General features: G+C 39.8%; 1 protein-coding gene across 1 annotated transcript in view; it reads left to right on the forward strand.

Moving 5' to 3' along the window:
• The window catches only part of KIT (KIT proto-oncogene, receptor tyrosine kinase), a 94,031-nt gene that overhangs the window by 38,770 nt on the left and 34,390 nt on the right, over positions 1–20,871 (forward strand). The window contains exons 2-7 of the mRNA XM_049789960.1: positions 4,138–4,407; positions 5,950–6,234; positions 7,982–8,118; positions 12,271–12,442; positions 18,416–18,605; positions 19,521–19,636. Coding sequence (XP_049645917.1) covers positions 4,138–4,407; positions 5,950–6,234; positions 7,982–8,118; positions 12,271–12,442; positions 18,416–18,605; positions 19,521–19,636 — 1,170 coding nt within the window. The remainder of the gene's footprint in view (positions 1–4,137; positions 4,408–5,949; positions 6,235–7,981; positions 8,119–12,270; positions 12,443–18,415; positions 18,606–19,520; positions 19,637–20,871) is intronic.

The following is a 20,871-nucleotide window of genomic DNA, read 5'->3' on the forward strand; positions in this document are numbered from 1 at the left end:
CTTCATCACTGTAATGCTCGAGCTTTCTTCTGGCTTTTTGCTCAGGGATCACTTCTGGTAGTGCTCAGAGGATCATACGTGGTACCAGGGATTAAACTTGACTGCATGCGAGACTTACCTTACTTCTTACACGTTCTCTCTCAAGCCACTGCAACATAACTTTTGTGTTGAATTTTCTATCCAGGTTATTTACATTTACTTTGAACTGCTCTTTTGCTTTATATTTCTCAGAACGTGGCAGTCCTGGGCCACAGTGTGAACCTGACAGTTCAATACTGTGGTCCAGTGCTGCTGGGGCCCACCTGGGGCCATACCCCACTGTGCATAGGAGGTTCCATGATGCTGTGAATTAGACTTGGGGCCTAGTGTGTGACAGGCATGTGCTCCACTTTGGAACTTCTCCCTAGCCCCAAACTACTCGTTTGCTTTTAAGGGAAAGATAAGATACTCTTGTCTCCCTTTGTTCCTGTGTTCATTTCAATTCTTTAATGTTCTAGATGCATTTGAAAATAATCCCAACCACTTGGTTTCTGTTTCCTGTTACTTTTTTGCGGTTGTTCCATTCAGAGGCAGAGTTCACTGGACCCAGGAGTCTGGCTCAGCAGCTTGTCTCCTGTGGGTGCTAAGTGATGTTTGATGAGTATAATGGCCTGATTGTTGCCTTTTGTCAGTCCAGCCTGCTGAATGTCTCATCCAACTGAGGAAGCTTGTGTGATACCCACAGACTACAGTATATGCCAGAATAGCCCTGAAAATCTTGTTCTGGTACTGCTTTGAGATTAAGTTAGCTCACATCTCTGTCATCCTGGGTTCAGTTTCGCCCCTTCTTTATTCACTAGGTCCTTCCTAGCTTCTCATGCCAGCAGGGGCCAGGAGGGTCATATAACTTCACTTAGAACCATGTAGGACTATAACTCTTTCTCTGCCTTCTACCCTCTGAGGAGAGGTTTATGCTTTTTGCCTTCAACAGAGAAGCAAATAAATTCCCAGGGAACTTAAATCCTTACTCCTATATATTTTATGATTTCTCTCTAATCAAATTAGGGTCCCCCCCCCCACTTTCTCCATTTTCATATAGTACCCAGCAACATTACCTTTGGTGCCCTGTGCATAGTCTTTTTTTGCTTCTTTGGTGTCTTCCCTTTCCTTTCTAGGGTGAGTATGTATGCATGCTTGTGAGAGGGAGGTGTGTGTGTGTGTGTGTGTGTGTGTGTGTGTGTGTGTGTGCGCGCGCACACACACACTTGTGCTGGTTATGTGTGTTCATAATCACACCTTTTCCCCCTCCATGCTTTTCTACATCCTTTTGGCTAGGATAATCCTCCAAGACCCATCCTTGGTTTGTTTCTCTCTTTTCCTACAAAGCTCCAACCCCAGCCCCCCAGCACCCCACCCCCGCCCGAGGATCTGCTTCCACCGCTTAACTTCACTGGCATCTGTCCTTCTGCCTCCACCACCTGACCTTCAGGTAGTAAGATGAGCAATCCATCCACTGCCCAAGTAATACCCAGGCCTATCCTGGCCTGTTCCTCTATGGAATTTCTGGCAAATCTGTCTCATGTAGCCTCTGCTCTTCTTTCCCAAACCCTCTTCTTCCTCCTGGTTTGATGTGCTAACTCCTGTTTCAGAATCTGGTCAGTTCTTGTTTCCATCTTTGTGTGTGTAGAGAGGACCAAAGTCCCATATTCAGGAGTCCACACTGCTCATACAATTCTGCTGAACTGACAGGACATTCTGTTGTCCTGCAGTGTAGCTCACCTCTCCACCACCCTCTTCCTTTGCTTTATTGCTGCTGGTGCTGTTTTGATGACTAGGAACTGCAAAACACTTGGTTATGGTGCTCTGTGGGAATGTTCTATGTGGTTGTGGTGCTCTCAGAGACCGTGGTGCTCTCAGAGTCCATAGTGCTCACCAGGTATCACCTGGCAGAGCTGCAAGCCTGAATGGCAGAGCTCTCAGGATCATGCTCAGCACACATGGCCAATCAGGGACTAAACTGATAAGTAGATACGTTAGCCACTGAGCCATCTCTTGGTCCCCTAGAACATAGCTTTTAACCACCTGAGATTGTATCTTCCGTGGCAGTGCTGGGATTCCTAGGTATAGAGCTTTCATTTCCATGTATCATTTCAGCATATTTAGAGGCATGGCCTCATGTTTGTGAACCAGGCACTATTTGCCACTGTGCCCTCCCCCAGCACTGAAATCTTGCTTCTATCTCTTATACCCAGGTTTGGCATTTGCTGAGTCAATCTTTAGGTCTTTCTAATTCCTATAGACTCATTAATATAGTTTCCTCGAGCTCAGGCTTTTCCAAAGTAGATGATTGGCCTCTCTGGAGGTATTGGAAAGGCCGTACATAACCTCAGATGCAACTGGGACCACTTTTTGTTTGTTCTAGAATTTTCTGATTTCCAGGGAGACATAGAGGGATCTCCCCCCCCCCCTTTTTTTTTCTGAAGAGGGCGGTACACAAATTAAGTTTTGAGTTCTGCACATGCCTAGCTCTTAAACAGTGGGGGTGGGGTGTATATAACCTCAAGCTTATGTAACTTGAGTGTATGCCTGGGAGAGGAGGGAGGAGGGTCACAAGAAATTTGGCAACAGTTTGAAAGTGCAAGGACTGAAATTGAAGTGAAAAAAAATCAACCTTGTGAGAACCCAGGTGTTTCTGCAGAGTTCTGCTTGCCTTGTTGTATTTCTGTTGCATTTGAGGATTTCCAAGGAGGAAAATTGCAGAGGCCTTGCTATAGTGCATCTTTCCAGTATCCAATATTTGCTCTAGCTTTCTAGTATTTCTGCCTGTATCAGATTTTCACCTAGATTTTTAATCTATTACATGTCAGTTTTCTGCTGAAAGAGCTCATGTTTCTACAAAAAAGTCTACTTAGTTTCTGTGTGTGTGTCTATTTTCTCTAGCCTTTTTAGATGTTGTGAATAACCAGCCAAGTTCTTCCCTCCCCCTTCCAGTTTAAAGCTCAGACTTGTAGTGATGTCTCATTTGTTTGGGTATTTAACTACTGGTGGATTCCTTTAGCTTTGAAGTATGTGTAAGGACCATATGAACTTTCCTCAGCACCTTGCTTTTGCATAGTATAAGTAATGAACAAATATTTTTTGCATTAATGCATGAACGAATAAAGGTTCATGGTCTATAGGTCTAAGGCAGTTTAAGGAATCTTTTTTTCTACCAAGGGCCATTTGGATATTTATAACATTTGGGGTCCTATAGTACAGCTGATTGGCTGGCGGCCAAGGAGAAGCATAGATATCTGTCCCATCATGCACTGTAGTCAAACCATTTGATTTCCCCCTTGGAGCCGCACCTTTCCCATCCTTGGACTAAATTTTGCATCTTCTTACTGATTTTCTCTCTGAGAAACTAGGCATTAGTTTTCAACCGAACATCTGTCTTGAAATAGTTCATGGTCTGATTTTGGGGCCAAAGAGATAGTATCAGGTTAAATATGAGGTTAAATATGCCATCAATTCTGCTTTGATCTTGGTCCACTGAGAACAGAATGGTCCACTGAGAACAGAACCAAAAGTAAAGCTTTTGGGCTTGGTTTGGCACCAACAATATTCCCCTAAAGAAATATATTTCAGTGGTAGTGTCATTTCTGCCACCTTTGGGTGAATATCATCATACAAGGCAAGTATCATAGAGATCACTAGTCAGCAGAACTGTAAGAAAAAGTGAAGCTGCCATGGGTGTGTACAGTTTACCACTGTACACTGTATAGAGTGATAGAACTATAACTGTGTGTGTTTTGCTCATTGTGAGTTTTGTTTATTTGTTTTCTGCTATTGGTAATTCTAAGCTTAGTGTCACAGACTATTGCAGTGGCCCATATTCGGAAGGGAAACTTGATCTAATTGTACATTTAACTCAGAGAAGCCATAGTATCCACCAGGTCCTGGCTTGCATACCACGTGTGACCTTCAGGATTAATTGAAAGCTGCAGAAAATAGTTTTTCAGATGGACTTAACTCTTCTTCCTCACCATAAATAGCAGGGCAGCTTTGTCCTATTTTTATTATAGACTACACAGAAAATGGAAATCGGTATTGGAGAAAAGGCTTTATTTCACTAAGGAAAAAGATTATACTCAACACAGTTCTCATTTTTCTTGGCAGGCTCTTTGCAACCATCTGTGAGTCCACAGGAACTGTCTCCTCCATCCATATATCCAGCACAGTCAGAGTTAAGAGTCAGTGTTGGTGACGAGATTCGGCTGCTCTGCACTCATCCTGGATTTGACAAGTGGACTTTTGAATCCCTGGGTAGCCTGAGTGAGATTCGTGACAATGAATTGCTGATAGAGAAAGCAGAGGCCACCGATACAGGCAATTACACGTGCACCAATACAGCTGGCCTCAGCAGCTCTATTTATGTGTTTGTTAAAGGTAAAAGCTTGAATTTTGCTTTGTGTTGATGCTTTGCATCATGTTTTTCAAGCTTTTTTTCTGACCCTGTTCCCCTTCTGACCTCATTTCCTTCCTGTGCCCTGTGGTTGCCCCCCTAGTCTCATGCCATGGTCTCCCCTTAATAGTGATGCAGTTTTTACCAATGACCTCTTTGGGATAGCGAGTATCTCAAAAAGGGTCTTTTGGACCCAAGTTTTGAGAAGTGCTGCTTTGAGGATCATGCTTAATTTATGGATGATATATAGAGCCATGTTCATTAGACTTTTTTATATTCAGAGTGGTGGTACCTGTCTTGTGTACCAGATCTTGGACTGGCAGTTTATAACCAAGGCTGTTTCCTGCCTCCCTATGGTCCTGGCACTGGTCCAGCAGTTGAAGATACTGAAAATATAGATGACTGAGCCATAGATTAAAAGGAATTGGCTAGGTTTAGAAAGCTGGACATTTTGTTAGTTTTCCCCAATTTTTGATAATCATGGCTTTGACATTGATAAGTCATGGCTTTGATGCCAACTAAAAGTTGTCAGACCATAACTCTATTCCTAATGAGATTACAGTATTGTGTGTCCATTTGTCTTGGTGCTCATGTTGAACACAAAGACTTAATTAGGCCCTCTGGGAAATCTGCTTTTTAATATCTTGAGATCTCAGAGACCCTCACCTAATAAAGACCCTTCTGTGAACAAAGGGTCCTTGTGGGCTCCAGAGACTTAATCTTTCAAAAAAAATTGACTCATTTTGGGGGAGTAAATTTGAGGAAAAAAATTCAGTGAGTTAATTGTTCTTCTTTGATCCTTAATAAAACAGTTCTTTTAAAATCATTGCAGTCGGGGCCGGAGTAGTGGCACAGCGGTTGGGCATTTGCCTTGCATGCGCTGACCTGGGATGGGCCATAGTTCTATCCCCCGGCACCCCATATGGTCTTCCAAGCCAGGAGCTATTTCAGAGTGCATAGCCAGGAGTAACATCTGAGCGTCACAGGGTGTGGCTCAAAAAAACAAAAAAATTATTGTAATCACTTGGATTCAAGATTAAAAACATAATTGAAGCCTTAAACATTGTTCCCTATGATGAATCCAGTTACTCAGATTTTTTTTTTTTTTTGTAGTGAAAACCATTTGGAGAAGAGGTTTGCTGGGGAAATGTTTGGCAGGAGTGTCTCCTGTTAGGAAAAAGAATTCCTGGGAAAATCCAGCACTTAAAAATTTATCCTATAACCTAGGTTATATCTTCTATTGTGAGTTCTGGGTTGGTGCCTAGGCTGGGCTATCACTGTAGCAGGTTGAGAAGGAGCCTTTATTCATGCTTCTGAGAGAAGGGAAATGACTACATTTATCCCAAGTTCCAGAGCTGTCAAGCCCAGGAGCCCTGGTCTCCTTCTGCTTTGTCTTCCCTTTGTAATTGTTAGGGAGATCAAATGGTGAAAGTCTGGAGTAAATAGACTCGACTCACTTGTTCAGGATATAGAAGGTGGCCCTTTATCTTTGAGAGTTCATCTACTGTTATTATTATCCTTTATAGATCCTGACAATCTTTTCATCAAACCTGACGGTGTATTGTTTGGTGAAGAAGATCAGGACGCGCTGGTCCCTTGTCTGCTGACAAACCCAGATGTGATCGGTTTCTCACTCACAGGCTGCTTAGGGCATCCTCTTCCTGAAGACTTGACATTTGTGGCCAACCCCAAGGCAGGCATCACCATTCACAAAGTGAAGCTCGAGTATGATCGTCTCTGCCTGCATTGCACTGCCTTCTTTGAGGGCACACTTGTGGAGTCCCCAAGATTTAACCTGAAAGTGAGGCCAGGTATGAGCTGGTCCTTTCCCACTCCCACACTGGCCATCTGCCAGGATTCCTCTTCTCATAGGTACTTTGTTTCAATCTTTAGGCAACTGACAGTTTATCCATCCCCCGAGATGAAAAATAATGTCTGAGAAGCCAGGGGTCTCCTCCATGACTGCCTGCAGCCTGGCTGTCTGTCTTTGGTTCCCATGGACACCCATATGGGGCACAGGGGTGGTGTTCCTTAAGCCACCAGACTTTATAGCTCAGTGTTTCTTGCTTGCACAAAGGGGATGCCTGGGATGTGGCATGGTACTCCCAGCTTAGTTTCTGCATGAGACCCAGGGTTACAACACTGGCACCCAAAAAAGAATTACCATATTTCCGGCGTATAAGACGACTTTTGAAACAAAAAAGTCAACCGAAAATCGGGGGTCGTCTTATACGCCGAGTATATCCCGAAAAATGTTTCAATATGTCGCTAAATGAAAATTGTCTGAATATTGCCACAAAACGAATTTTCCAACTCGATCCTGCACCAATCACTGCCAGGCTGCTCGGACTGCCTCTCTAACTCAGCCAATCCAAGTAGGCTTTTTATGCATGCAAATTAGACAATGTTCTGGACCCGAATCTACACTGCTCAGATTGTCCAGAGTCAGAGAGGACGTCTATTACAGTAAAACCTTTAGACCTTTGCTTGTTGTGATTGGCTCACTGTGAAAGATACAGTTGCAGCACAGGAACATTCTGTCTTATACAGCAAATATAGGCCTAAACCTATGTTTTAACTGTAAAATTAAGGGGTTTGTCTTATACGCCCGGTCGTCTTATACACCGGAAAAATATGGTAAAATTTCCTCCAAACCGAAGCTATTTCATTGCTTAAAGTGATTCTCCCAAGAAAAACTCAATGAGACGCTTTGAAAAGAACCACGTCCAGTTTACTCATTCCTTGAGATCTCCACCAATTAGATTTCTCTTTAGCTATTCCTTTTTTTTGGTGGTTGTGGTTGGTCTTTTTTGGTTGGTTTTTAGGTGTTTTTTTTTGGGGGGTGGGGCACGCCGGTGACACTCAGGGGTTACTCCTGGATATGCGCTCAGAAGTTGCTCCTGGCTTGGGGGCCATATTGGAAGCCAGGGGATCAAACCTCGGTCCATCGTAGGCTAGCTCCAGCAAAGCAGATGCCTTACCGCTCCTTGCCACTGCTCTGGCCTCTAGCTTATTGCTTTGGGACCTTGCAGTTTTCTGGTGGTGGTCTGTAGGACTTGGAAAGGACCAAAATTTTATATCTAGGTTTATGTACTTCCATTCCAGTAATCACCTGTTGAGTCAGTGTTATCTGGGTTCTTGGAAAAGGATGCTCATTGAAATTAAGACAACTCTGATTATTTAAAACGATGGATATGTTTGTTTCAAGAAACAAACAGGGTATTTGTATATCACACAGAAAACTCATTGGTTCAAAAGTATCATATCCCCATGAATCCTAAAAGGTCAAGACTTTTTATTTTGCCAAGGTTTCTAATTATTCCCTCTAAGAAGGCATTCCTCACCTTCCCATTCAGTCAAAATGAATTGACTTGAATGAGGCTGCTTAGATTGCTGTATCCTTAAAGGGGCAAACAGTGCCGATTCATTAGTACCGTACTTGATATTTTATTTGAAGCACAACAAATAAGCTCTTCAAGTGTGAAGCAAAATGGTAAAGTTTGGTTTCAGATTCTACTAAAGCAAATTGCTTAAGGTCAAATTTTATTTTTGTTCTAGCCATCAGAGCTTTACCCATTTTGACTGTCTCCAAACCAAGCCAACTTATTCGGGAAGGGGAAGAATTTACAGTGACTTGCTCTATACAAGATGTGTCTAGTTTCGTGGAATCCATGTGGATAAAGGAGAACAGTCAGGTGAGAGAAATATTTGCTTCGTTTGTCATATTGTGTTGCTATCTGTGGTAGTGGGACATGATAAGATTTTCTGTAGCTTCTGTTAGGTGTCCTAGGACTGTCTTAGCTGGCCTGTCTCTCAGAGGAAGTATATTTCCGTACTTAATTTTCCTTTTATCCCACATTCTGTAGATCACGTTGGCCTATATTTTCATTATTAGTAACCAAATGATATACATTGTCAGTTAATTGAATCATAGTGATTCAGACTTATCTTACCTTACACTTTTTCTTTGAGTGCCTTGACAAAGGAAATTAAAAATGAATGTTTAACTATTCTCACTTGTTTTTTACAACAGTGTCCGTGGTCTTTAGGACATTATGCAACAAATGGGCAAAAGTTGGTTTCCTTTTTCTTCCATATCTTAAAATACTGTCAAGGGTCTCAGCCATACCCCAGGAAACTTTTCCTTCCTCCGAAAAGTGACCTTTGGAGAGCTGTATGTCTGCTCACTGAGATGGGTCTGGCTCCTCCTGGGGCTGACTGATTGATTACCTGGGATCAGGTTACTAATGGTTTTCTATTTGTTTTAGGCTGTATTAATAAAATGCTTGTCTTCCATCTGAAACATTTGCACATGGTTATGTTTTCATTCACTTAACAAATGCCTATTGAATGACTACTTTATATCAGTTGCCAGATTCGTTATATTTTAAAATAAAAGAAAATTGAAGGGAATATTCCCTCTAAATATAAATTGCAAAGTCTTGAAAATGTATCATCTTTAAAATTCCTGCTGATTGAAATTTCAGTTATTATTGTTTAAATAAGCTTGGCTAGCTAAGGTAGCCATCAGTGGATTTTTCAGTGTGCTTTATATGTAATCCATTGGAAAATTGAAACACTTTCTTCCTCCTCTTCTTTGGGTCTCATGGTCAACACAGGCAATTTCATGCTTGTTTAAAGAATTCTTTGTTAAACAAGTAACCATGGTGATTAGCATAATACAGAGCGTTATCATGGTAAGCGTATGGACCAGTGATGGATGAAACCCACTATTGACTATGAGAATAGAGTATATTATGGATATGTTGTTAATGATTCAGATAAACAAGTTTTAATACCATAGTTAAATAAAAGCAAAAGTTACCGGATAGATTCCTGACTCACCTTACAGAACACAGCCCCATATTCATTGACTTTACATAATCCTTGATTTCAGATGAGAGAACAATTTAGAATGTGTGTGTGAACATCTGTATAACTTGAAAATTAGTCTTTCTTGAGATGAGAAATTAAATTGCCCCAGGCAGTTTTGTTCTGAACCGTTTTCCCAGGGGCCCTGCATGCCATTCCCAATTAATCTTCCAGCACTGGTGGATCAGCCTGCAGTGCTGGGAACTCGAGGGAAATCCCAGCATGCCCCCTCTAAGGGTTAAAGAAAACCAAATCAGGTGCAAACAATATGTAATGTGTGACTTGCAGATGGGCTCTTGGCTCATTGCCAAGACACATCCATGAATCTTTTATTGATATCCTTTGGCTTAATTTGGAATAGTCGGCACTATTAGCACTATAAAATTACCTTAAAAATCCATAATATTTGATTCTGGTCATTTAGAATAACTGTAAATCATAGTGAGATTGATGGTCAAGTGAAGGGAGTATTTAGAGTTTTTTGCCTTTGATACACAAAGGAGTTTTGGTTAGCTTATCGAATGTTCCTAAGCCCTTGTAGTTTTTACTTGCTTTAAATTGTCATCTTCCACAAAGTCCTAATTATGATTTTTGGACTGGATTGTTAATATCACGCCACTATGGCCAACTTTTTTCCAATGAACATTCTTAATGCTCCTGTTTAGATCCCTAATGCTTAATATTTTTGTGAGAATCAAAGGGAAATGCCTGAATCTAGAAGCATTGTCTGTTGTGGTTTTAATTTGCAGAGAAAAAAATCTGACATAAGAGCCTGGGATAAACTATAGAAAAGGCTGTTCAGATTAATTACTATTGCAGTTTATTACACTCTACCTGTCTTATGTAGTTAAATGGCAGATTGCTGCCAATGATTAGAAGAATCTTAGAAGTAGGTAATCTGGTTCCAGCTTCTGCATTGTATTGGACCCCTGAGCACTCTCTGAGTTAGTTCTAAAGACAGATAAAGCGGTTATGATTCAAATCTGTTTTGTGCTTCAAACTGGAAAGGTATTCAACAATCTTTGGCCCCTTTATCCCATTTTAGAAGCAAATCAGTGGTGTCCTTGATTTACCCAACATTTCTGTTAATAACAAAAACAACTTGCTTTTCTTTGTATTTTGAAGCATTTCATGTTGGCAGTCAGCTTGTATGTGTGCTTATTTTAATGTAAAAAGAAAAAAAAACCTCCAAAAATGGAACATGAGATAAAAATAGTTTAACATTCCATGATAGTTTAGCATTCTTACTGTGCTGAAAGGATATGATCCAAACCTCCTATGCCATTAAACATTTTCTAGTAGGCACAGAACAAAAAAAAATTAAACTGATTTTTATAACATATCTTATTCAGCCAAACTATTGAAAATATGTTATAATGCAATTAGCATAAAATGCATGGGCTATTTTGATTTTTTTCCATATTGTATCTTCATAATCTGGAACTGAATGCCAACACAATTTAATTTGGACTACCATATTTCAAGTGCTTGGTAGTAACGTGTGACTACTTCATATAAGTAAATCAGTGTCATAGAATCCATGAGTTTCCTTTATAGGAGATTTAAAAGTTATTTAATAATTCTCTTTTTATTTTTAATATTCTTTCCTTTCTAATCCTATACATACATATTATCACAGTTATAATTTTAATATGCATTGAATTTATACCCTTTTAGAAATAGAAATTATTTTCTTATTTCCACATATTCATTTGACAGCTGATAAATCATCTAAATTTTCATTGCAGTAAACATTTTGAAGTTTTTGGCTATTGTTACTTTCTGGAGACGAATTTGTTTAGCTGATCAAAAGGTAGAAACATACTCCCAAGTTGCTTTTCAGAATGTTCTGGTTTGCCATACTCTCAGGATGGTGTAATGCTAATAGCTTAACCATAGTCTGGCTGATAAGACATTCTTGATCTCATTCCACATCAATATAAGCTTGCATTTACTTTTTTTTTTTTTTTTTTGTCACACCCGACAGTGCTCAGGGGTTACTCCTGGCTCCATGCTCAGAAATCGCTCCTGGCAGGCTCTGGGGACCATATGGGATGCCGGGATTCAAACTGATGACCTTCTGCATGAAAGGCAAACGCCTCCATGCTATCTCTCCGGCCCTACTTTTTTTTTTTGTTTTGTTTTGTTTTTTTGGTTAGGTGTTCATCTACAGAAAATTTGAAAGATACAGAAAGCAATATGCCACTACTTCCTTTAATCTTTTCATGGAACAGCTATAGTTTGTATTAAGTATTTTTCCCCCATAATTCTTTCAATAAATATCTTCATGTATTGTTTATAATACTAAGGGTGGGATAAGGGGAAATATAGCCTTTTCTTTTTAGCTAATACTTAAATAATTTGCAGCTAATACTTAAATAACTTACTTAAATAAGACCATTAAATAAATGGTCTTGTATCTCATGTACCTTGGAACTACCTTAGCCAAAATTCTGTTGAGTATAACCATAGGCACTGAATTTCCAATTTTGTTATTGACTGTGCCATTTATTATTTTTTACTGAAAATAGCATAATCATTAATAAGACTGTTATTAGCAGTGTGTATTTTTTACTCACTGAAATTTAGAATACAAAAATAGTAATAGAAAATATTGATAAAACATATAAACATTGTTAACTCATAAATATTCTGTAGTATTATATAACTTTCAAATTATGCTAAAAAATTTTTAGCACTGGAATTACAAGGGTCTCTGCACTGGTTATTAAGAAATAAATTTTTACTTTTTTCCCCTAATCATTAATTGTGACTTCTTCAATACGATCCTGTAATATGAAGTGTTGCAATGACTGACTTGTCATGATGCTTTATTATTCATATTTAACTAGTGTATAATAAATGCTAATATGGAGAAGTTAATTGCTACTATTTTTAATTTATCTAGGAAAGTGCATGAATATAAATTTTATGGTAATTTTTTTTATTTTTCCCCTCTCCTCTTCTGAAACCAGCAGTTGAAAGCACAGGTACAGACTAATAGCCGGCACCTGGATAACTTCAAATTTTTACGTCAAGAAAAGTTGACTATCAGCTCAGCAAGAGTTAATGATTCTGGAGTGTACATATGTTATGCCAATAATACTTTGGGATCTGCAAATGTCACAACAACCTTGGAAGTAGTAGGTAAATATCTCTATTGGAATGTATAAATTACTGGCAGTTGTGAAAGAAGAAATTACTAGATAGTTTTCTTTTTATGTAAATGGAAAGTTGAACAGATTCTTAGAAATTTTATTATCACTGAATGAAGGAGTGGCTGGCTGGCTGACTGGAAATGTCCTTGTAGCCTCTTCCAGCTAGAAAATTTCCCAGCTTGAAGAAAGTAAGTGGAGGCTGTAATTGGGGTTGTTGAAACTTCTCATTATCTGTGCTACCCTGCCTTCCCTCTTCAACCAAACAAATAAAAGCATAAATTGTTGCACTTTATCAAAAGTCCTAGTCCTTCCTGAATGACTTAACTTTGGAGAAGGATGTAAGGAGAATTCTGTGCAATTCTCGATAATGAATACTGCATGAGATATTTCTCAGGGTACTGAGCACTGAAGCTGGGATGAGTGGGTGCAGGGGCAACTACAGGAAAGAACTCAGGGACATTGGTGGAAGGATATTGGCACTCTGGGGTGGGTATAGTGCAGTAATTTTGTAAGCAGAAAGCAATGATATTAATACAGTTGCAAACCATGATACCTCAATTAAAAGCCATGAATGTTCTGAGAGTTCTTTCTCTGACTATTGCCTGAGTCCCCCAGCCATTTAGCTTATTGTTTTATTGGTGATTAAAGCAGGAAAGGCTGAATTGTGCTTCACTCCATTATCTCCTCCCCTGCTCCATCTCAGACACTCCTCTATCCTTACCAAGCTATTGGTGATGAATGTGTGTGCCACGAGTGGCTCATACTTGAATTCACTTAATTAGCACAAATTATAGCACTAGTTTGTCCCTTAACCCTGTTGTATCTGGTCTAGACAATTAGTGATATTTTTAAAACAAGCACCTGTATTTAAGAGAACAGAGTACAATGATAAACATTGTGTTTAGATTCACCAAAAATAAACATTTTAAAGTATTTTATATGTTTTTTTTAGCCTTTTGAATATTATTTAGATTTAATTTTTGTCTTTTTAAAGCATTTTAGTTCTGCTTAAGGACTGCGTAGTGATGAAATTTTTCATCATGCACCATTATAAAATATAAAATTTTATTTTTTTTCTCTCCCATATTTCTTCAGTAATCGATGTAGCAGTACTTTAACCCTGTAATTTATCCCACCATACTTTCATTTCATTTTGGTGCCCCTGCCCCATACTGTAATGGGAAGTCTATCACCAGACCAAATATAGAGAAGATGCTTTACTTGCAATTACAGTCAGCCCAGAGAAAGAACAGTACTGTCCCTAAACATGATTGTGAGCCATTTATTAATTTGAATAGGAGGCTATGCTTTTAAAATATTAAACTCCATAAGTGCTAATTTGCTAAGTTGATTAGGGAGCATGTTGATACATCAGCTTCAGCTCCAGAAAGCAATTAGTAAGGATGTTTTGAGCATATTGTTGTATGTAATCAAATTTTTTTAAATGCATTCATCAATTTCCAAGAATATAACTGTATAACTGGAAAGACATTCAGTGGTGAAACCCGAATCTGGTTTTATATTATTTCAGTAGTGGGTTGGAAAGGACACAAACGGGGGAAATGGAGTAAAGGATATAAAGTGGATTTGAACGTGGTGTGGGCAGTGGCAAAGGCATTGGCATTGTTCTGATCTGATTTTAAATTGGTATTCTGCATCTTTTGAATTCAACTCAACACATTCAAAAGGATAAAAGGCAATATATATAGTAGAGAAGTGACTCACATCATGTTTGTCTTGATTAAATTATCAACTTTATTTTTTATCAGTGCTTTCCCCATTAATTACTTTTTAAAATAATATCTTTATTTAAGCACCATGATTACAAATATGATTGTAGTTGGGTTTTAGTCATAAAAAGAACACTTTGATTTTGATGATTCTTTAATTAATGAATCTGAAAATCTCCATTCTAGGACATAACATTTTATTGAGTAAACTATACGAAAGGAAAACTTGAGGACCTTGAAATACTACATACATGTTGATTGTCAGAGATGCAATTTATTGTATTGTTGGTTGTAGTGTTTCAGCGGTTTGCCTTATGTGATATCCTTTGATTCATGTTTTTGAGAACTTAAAAATTTCTTTTAGGATGCTAATGAAACATGTATTCCTACAATTAAATAGATTTAAAGAATGATAAGGACTATTATTTATGACTCAGACAGGTTATGATTTCTATCCCTGATTTTCACTTGATTTTCCACTCTTACCTGAATCCATACACAGAAGGGTAGGACTCCAGTTTTTTTCTTCTCAGTCTATAAAATCTAAAGGGGGGGGGTCAAGAATCTCATAGGACAACTTTCCATGGGACTTAAGTATTTATAACTAGACTGTCTAAAATAATGAAATTTCTTTTTTTTTCTTTTTTTTCTTTGGTTTTTGGGTCACACCCGGCAGCACTCAGGGGTTACTCCTGGATCTACACTCAGAAATCGCTCCTGGCAGGCTCGGGAGACCATATAGGATGCCAGTATTCAAACCACCATTTTGGGTGGGGGGATAGGGGAAGGATGGGCCATAACCGTCAATGCTAAGGGTAACTCCTTACTCTGCATTGAAGAATTACTCCTGACTATGTGCTCAGGGATCACGCTGCAGTGCTTTGGGAACTATATGTGATGCTGGGGACCAAATCTGGATTGGCTGCATGCAAGGCACTACTCACTATATTATCACTCTGGCTACTGAAATTCATTTTTAAATTTTGAAAAATGAATAAATTTAAAATTTTATAGGGGCCAGATCAGTGGCACAAGCGATAAGGCAATCTGCCTTGCCCGTGCTAGCCTAGGATGGACCGCGATTCCATCCCATATGGACCCCAAGCCAGAAACAATTTCTGAGGACATAGCCAGGAGTAACCCCCTGAGTGTCACCGTCTGTGGCCCTACTCCCCCCCCCCCCAATTTTTTTTTTCTTACTTGATGGAACTTTATTAGACTTTTATATAGCAGGGGTTTTAATTATATATACAATGCTATTTTCTCTCTATCTCTGAAATTATATGGAGTATCTGGGATCTGGATTCTTCTAGTAAGAGGAGATCAGGAGGTCAGCTTTGACTTCTCAAAGACCTGTTTTTAAATCTAGCATTTGTCATTGGGTAACTAGCTATAAAGTTTTCCAGGATTTTTTTTTTTAGTCTATAAAATCAAAGTAAGTTTTCTCTTTTAGTCTTTTTTTTTTTTACAAGATTAAATATATGTCATACATAAAATGCATTCTAAATTACTTAGGGCAATTTGGTACACACAATAAACATGCTATAAATGGTGGCTATAAAACTAATATAGGCAACTATTTTATTAGTTCTTGTAAGGGTCACTCTCAGCTCTGCTAAGGGTCTTGGTGACTCTAGTAGTGCTTGTCTGCAGCCCAGAATACTTGGGTTATACCCAATGGTGCTGGAGGTTCGATGCATGGTGTGCCTAGGATCAGACTTGAGGCCTTGTGCTTTACCACTTGAATTCTTCCCAGTCCTATAATATTCTACTTTGCCTTACATAGTTACTATATATGGCCATTTTTTCTTATTGAAGCAAAATACTTGTTAATGAAATTTAGTTAGAAAAGTATGAGAGGAGAGAGGAGAGGAGTCCATATGTGTTCAAGAGAGAATACAGGCTTGGAGAAAAAGAGCCATTTTTAATCTTATTTAAATGAGAGCCACTTTATGATGCTTTATTAAGTCCAGTTTTTGTTTCCTTTGTATTGTTTTGTTTTGGAGGGTCACACCTGGCTGCATTCAGTGGTTACTCCTGACTCTGTGCTCAGAAATCGCTCCTGGCAGGTTCAGGGAACCATATGGAATGCTGGAATTCCAACCATCGTCCTTCTGCATGCAAGGAAAACACCTTACCTGTATGCCATCTCTCTTGGCCCCATTTGTTTTCTATTTTTAAAAAAAATTTACTGGTGTGAGTAACATTTCTTTTAGAACTTCAAGCCTTATTAAGAAACTTTCCCAAATGGAAACTATGGGGTAAATTGAGACTAGAGGATTTAATTTGGAATATTTTTGGTACTAAGGGGCTACTTGGAAGGTTATTTCCTGTAAGCTGGGACCCAACATGGCTTCCCTGCATGCACAGCAAGTGTTCCAGCCCTTTAATCCACCTCCCTGGCCCTAAGGAATAGATACTTTGAAAGAAAAAAAATCTATATTGATAAGTGCTTTCTGAAGGAGTTGTACCAAATCAGTGTCATTCAGTATGCTTCTTCACAATTGCAAAAATTGTCTGTTTCAAATTGGTTTTGTTATACTTTCTAACAGCTTAATTGAGCTTTTACTGTTTTTTAATAAATAATGAGTATGCCTTATTTCTGTTACTAGTTTAAATATTTTTTCTTCTACATTTTCATGTTCTTTTTGTCACCTTGATTAATTTCACATCTTTAAATTACATGCATTTTTAATTTTTTTTAATTTATTGTTTCTGTTGCTTCAGAAAGCCTAGAAAACTGCTACCTGTAGAACTTTGATATGACAGATTTTGTTATTTAGTTGAAAAAGGAGGGAAGAGACCTTAGGCTAGGGAGATAACTGAATGGGTTGGAGCAAGAACTTTGTAAGCAGAAGCCCTGGTTTTGATTCCTGTCACTGCATGAATGGTTCCTTGAGCACCACATCAGGAATAGTCTTTGAGCACTGCTGGGTTTGACCCAAAACACCCCCACATGATTATGAAAGTGGTGTACCTGGATCATTTGTAATAAATGATGGAATGAAGAGATCTGGGTTTACTACTTTTTAAATGCTATCTGATTTTCAACACGAGTGACATTGTTTTGGGCTCACACCAGCTGTACTCAGGACTTGCTCCTGGCTCTTATTCCTGGCTGTTTGCTGATAGATGATGGTTCTTGTGGAACCAAAACATGTGCAATGTCAGAGATCAAACCTGTGTTAGCCATTGCATTGACCATGTGCAAGGCAAGCACCTCACCTCTGTACTCTTTCCAGTTCATCTGTCAAAATTTTTATTAAACATTAGAGTCCCTCTTTTCCTTTTTTGGGGGTTGTTTTTTGGGCCATATCCTGAGACACTCGGATTATTCTTGGCTCTGTACTTAGAAATTGCTCCTGGCAGATGTGGGAACCATATGGGATGTTGGGGATCAAATCTGGCTCCGTCCCAGTTTGGCTGCCTGTAAAGCAAATGCCCTACCACTGTACTACCACTCCTGCCCCTCACTTTTCCTTTTTGATTTATGATTTATCTTTGCCACATACCAGATTTTACTTGGTCTGTGTATAGGTTAATTTTTATTCAAAAGGCTTCTTAAGGAGCCAGAGAGATGATACAGGAGTCAGAGCACATATTTTGTGTGCTGTCTACGACAACACACAGCCCTTGAGAAGAGCCATGTGGTGCTGGGATTCAAACCATTTGGACAGAGTCCTGGAAGTACCCCAGAACTATAGAGTATGACTCAGGTGGACTTAGACCATCAGTATTATGGCTCAGGGATTCTTGGCCTCAAGAATCCACCTAATAAATAATTCTTGCACCCTTGCAAGATCCCTAGGAGTGACTGTCAGCGCCTCCCCCCTTGGCTTTTAGGTCACAGCAAGCATTGCTTTCTGATTCTGCACTCAGGAGTCACTCCTAGCAGGCTAAAGGGACAATATGGGATGCCAGAGATCAAACCCAGGTTGGCTGAATACAAGGCAAATGTCCTACCGGTTATGTTATTCCTCTGGCCAGAATGATAGCTGAAAGAACTAGAAACACCTTTGTATGTGGGAGTCTTGGGCTCTATTTTTCCTTATGACAACAATTCCATGATAGCATTTTCATTATTGAAAAATGCTAGTTTATATTTGTCAGTTACTACTGCAAATCAGTCAAATACAAAGTCTCCAAAGGTGAAGTTGATGAATTGGGGGTCAGGGGTTGTACAGTCAGATACTATAGGTAACCATCTCTTTCTTTGTTTATTCTATTATTAGATAAAGGATTCATTAATACCTTCCCTATGATGAACACCACAGTGTTTGTAAATGAAGGTGAAAATATAGATCTGATTGTTGAATATGAGTCCTACCCCAAACCTGAGCACCAGCAGTGGCTGTACATGAACAATACCTCCATTGACAAGTGGGATGACTACCCCAAGTCTGAGAACGAGAGTAATATCAGGTAATGAGAGGGACAGCCACAGGGATTATACCATTTTCTCCACTCCAACACCCCTTCTCAAAATCAGCATCTGTGGCCTATGCGTGAGTGAGAGGTAACTGGCTCTAGGAAGACACTTGGAGCTCCTTCTTGGATGCTCCATTGTTTCATTTGCTCTGTGTCAAGCACACAAATCTGTGCCTGAGTTTTCTCACTTATATAATGGAGGCAAGTTCTTTCCTGGAGTTCTGAGGAGAGCTCCACATATCGACTGGTAGGCACCCTTTAACCTCTCTTAGAGCTGGAGCAATAACATGGGTAGGTGGGGGCAGTCCAGGACCTATGCCTACAAACTGTTGTGATACAGTGGTATAGGATCTTGTTCTATGAATTGGCCTCTAGTAATCGGTTTTGTTCGACAATATTTCACTTAAAGCCTTCATTGCCAAGACCTCATCCACAGTGTTCAGCGAGGACCATGTTCCTGTTAGGGATCCTGGGAGGAAAGGGCAGGGCAAGAGGTGTGGAGAGATCAACACTCTCCTGGCTTTAGGCTCTGGTGTCACTTTTTGAGTCCCTGGAATTGAAGCCAGACCTTAGCTAAATCCAGGACCTTGGAGAGAGTCTGAGCAAGGATCAAGGACTGAAAAGGCCAAGGCTGGAGGGAGAGGCCTTGAAGAAAGCCTTTAGCTGTTTTCTGTTCGTGTGTGTGTGTGTGTGTGTGTGTGTGTGTGTGTGTGTGTGTGTGTGTGTGTCCGTCCGTCCGTCCGTCCGTCCGTGTCTGTCCATCCCCTCTCAATACTGAGTTATGTGAAGTGTGTGTGTGTGTCTGTCTGTCTGTGTCCTCGATACTGAGTTATGTGAAGTCTCTTTGTGCCCCATTGCATGCTGAGGTGGGCTGATTTTGGTGGCTGATGAGTTATTCTTTCTTTGTAGATATGTCAATGAACTTCACCTAACTAGATTAAAAGAGACCGAACCAGGCACATACACATTTGTCGTGTCCAATGCAGAAGTGTCTTCTTCCGTGACATTTAATGTTTACGTGAACAGTGAGTAAAACAAATGACCTCTTATCGTTTTCTTTTTTTCTTTTCCTATTTTCACTTTGAGGCTTGTGTTGGTAACAGCTGCTGCCCTGTGCTCATTGTGTGCTATGTAAATAATGTTTCATGATAATTTTGACCTTAACAAAGACCCTGTGGTCTGGTGGTTAGAAGAATGTCTGAAAGCAAAACCAATGCCTTGACCTACATTGCACTGACCACATGACCTTGTAGATACAGCCCTACATGTGGGTGCTAACATACGCAGAGACACCATCAAAATTTAAGATACCTGTCATTGGAGGGAAACTATTATTATTGATCACTGACTGGGGGAGTCTAAGCTGGCTTTAGCAGTGGCACAGGAAAGATTAGCTCAAGTCCCCTCACATGATTGCTATGTCCAGTGTTTTCTCTTTTGGGATTGTGATATGATTTGTTTTAAGTTATATTGACCCAGACTGATCCAGCTGTTTTGTAGCTACCTGTAGAATTTTATAAGAGAAGGGAGGAATTCTTCAGGTGGGAACCTACTTGAATTCCTGAGATCTACCCAGCTGTGGCCGATACTTCTTCCCAGCTCTCAGAGCTGTGAGCTTTCGGAGGTGCTGGAGTCACAGAAGTAGAGGTTGGTCCTAGGACAGGACAACTATCTGCCAAATCTCTTTTGGGTCTCATCTGCCTTTCAAGGAAGAGTTCGGGTGCTTGGCCTCCCATAACAGCCAGAGTATTAAGGGCCTTCAGGACACACAGTTCCAAGGGAGTGTATCCCCCACCACTCCCAAATAACCTTTGCATGATGAATTAGCTAGCTTGGATATATGAGGGATAAGAGGACGATCTGGAACAATTTTGTGTGAGCACTGCTGTGAGGAGCAGTGGTGGGTGCCGAGCTCCTGTCCCTTCATGCTGGAGTTGTGACTTGACATCCGTGTCTCTTCTGTGCTGCCACTCAGCACTGTCGTGAGATGGGTAATGAGATTCACGTACAGACGAAGACAAGAAGCAGCTTCTAAGTGATACTCAGGACAGGTTTTTGATTGCTAATCTGGAGTCTTGACTATTATAGCAGCTCCAAAATTGTGTTTTCCCCGAGCAGGGTTGTTAACATGCATTTGGAAAAAGAGCACATCTGTGCAGTTAAGCACTTTTTAACTACAGGCCTTCTAAGGATCCCTAACATGTGAATGTGATTGTTATACCTCCCCAGAAAGGAGGTGTGGGATAGAACTTGTATCTGA

This window comes from Suncus etruscus, chromosome 16, assembly GCF_024139225.1.
Source record: "Suncus etruscus isolate mSunEtr1 chromosome 16, mSunEtr1.pri.cur, whole genome shotgun sequence".
NCBI classification, from domain to species: Eukaryota; Metazoa; Chordata; class Mammalia; order Eulipotyphla; family Soricidae; genus Suncus; species Suncus etruscus.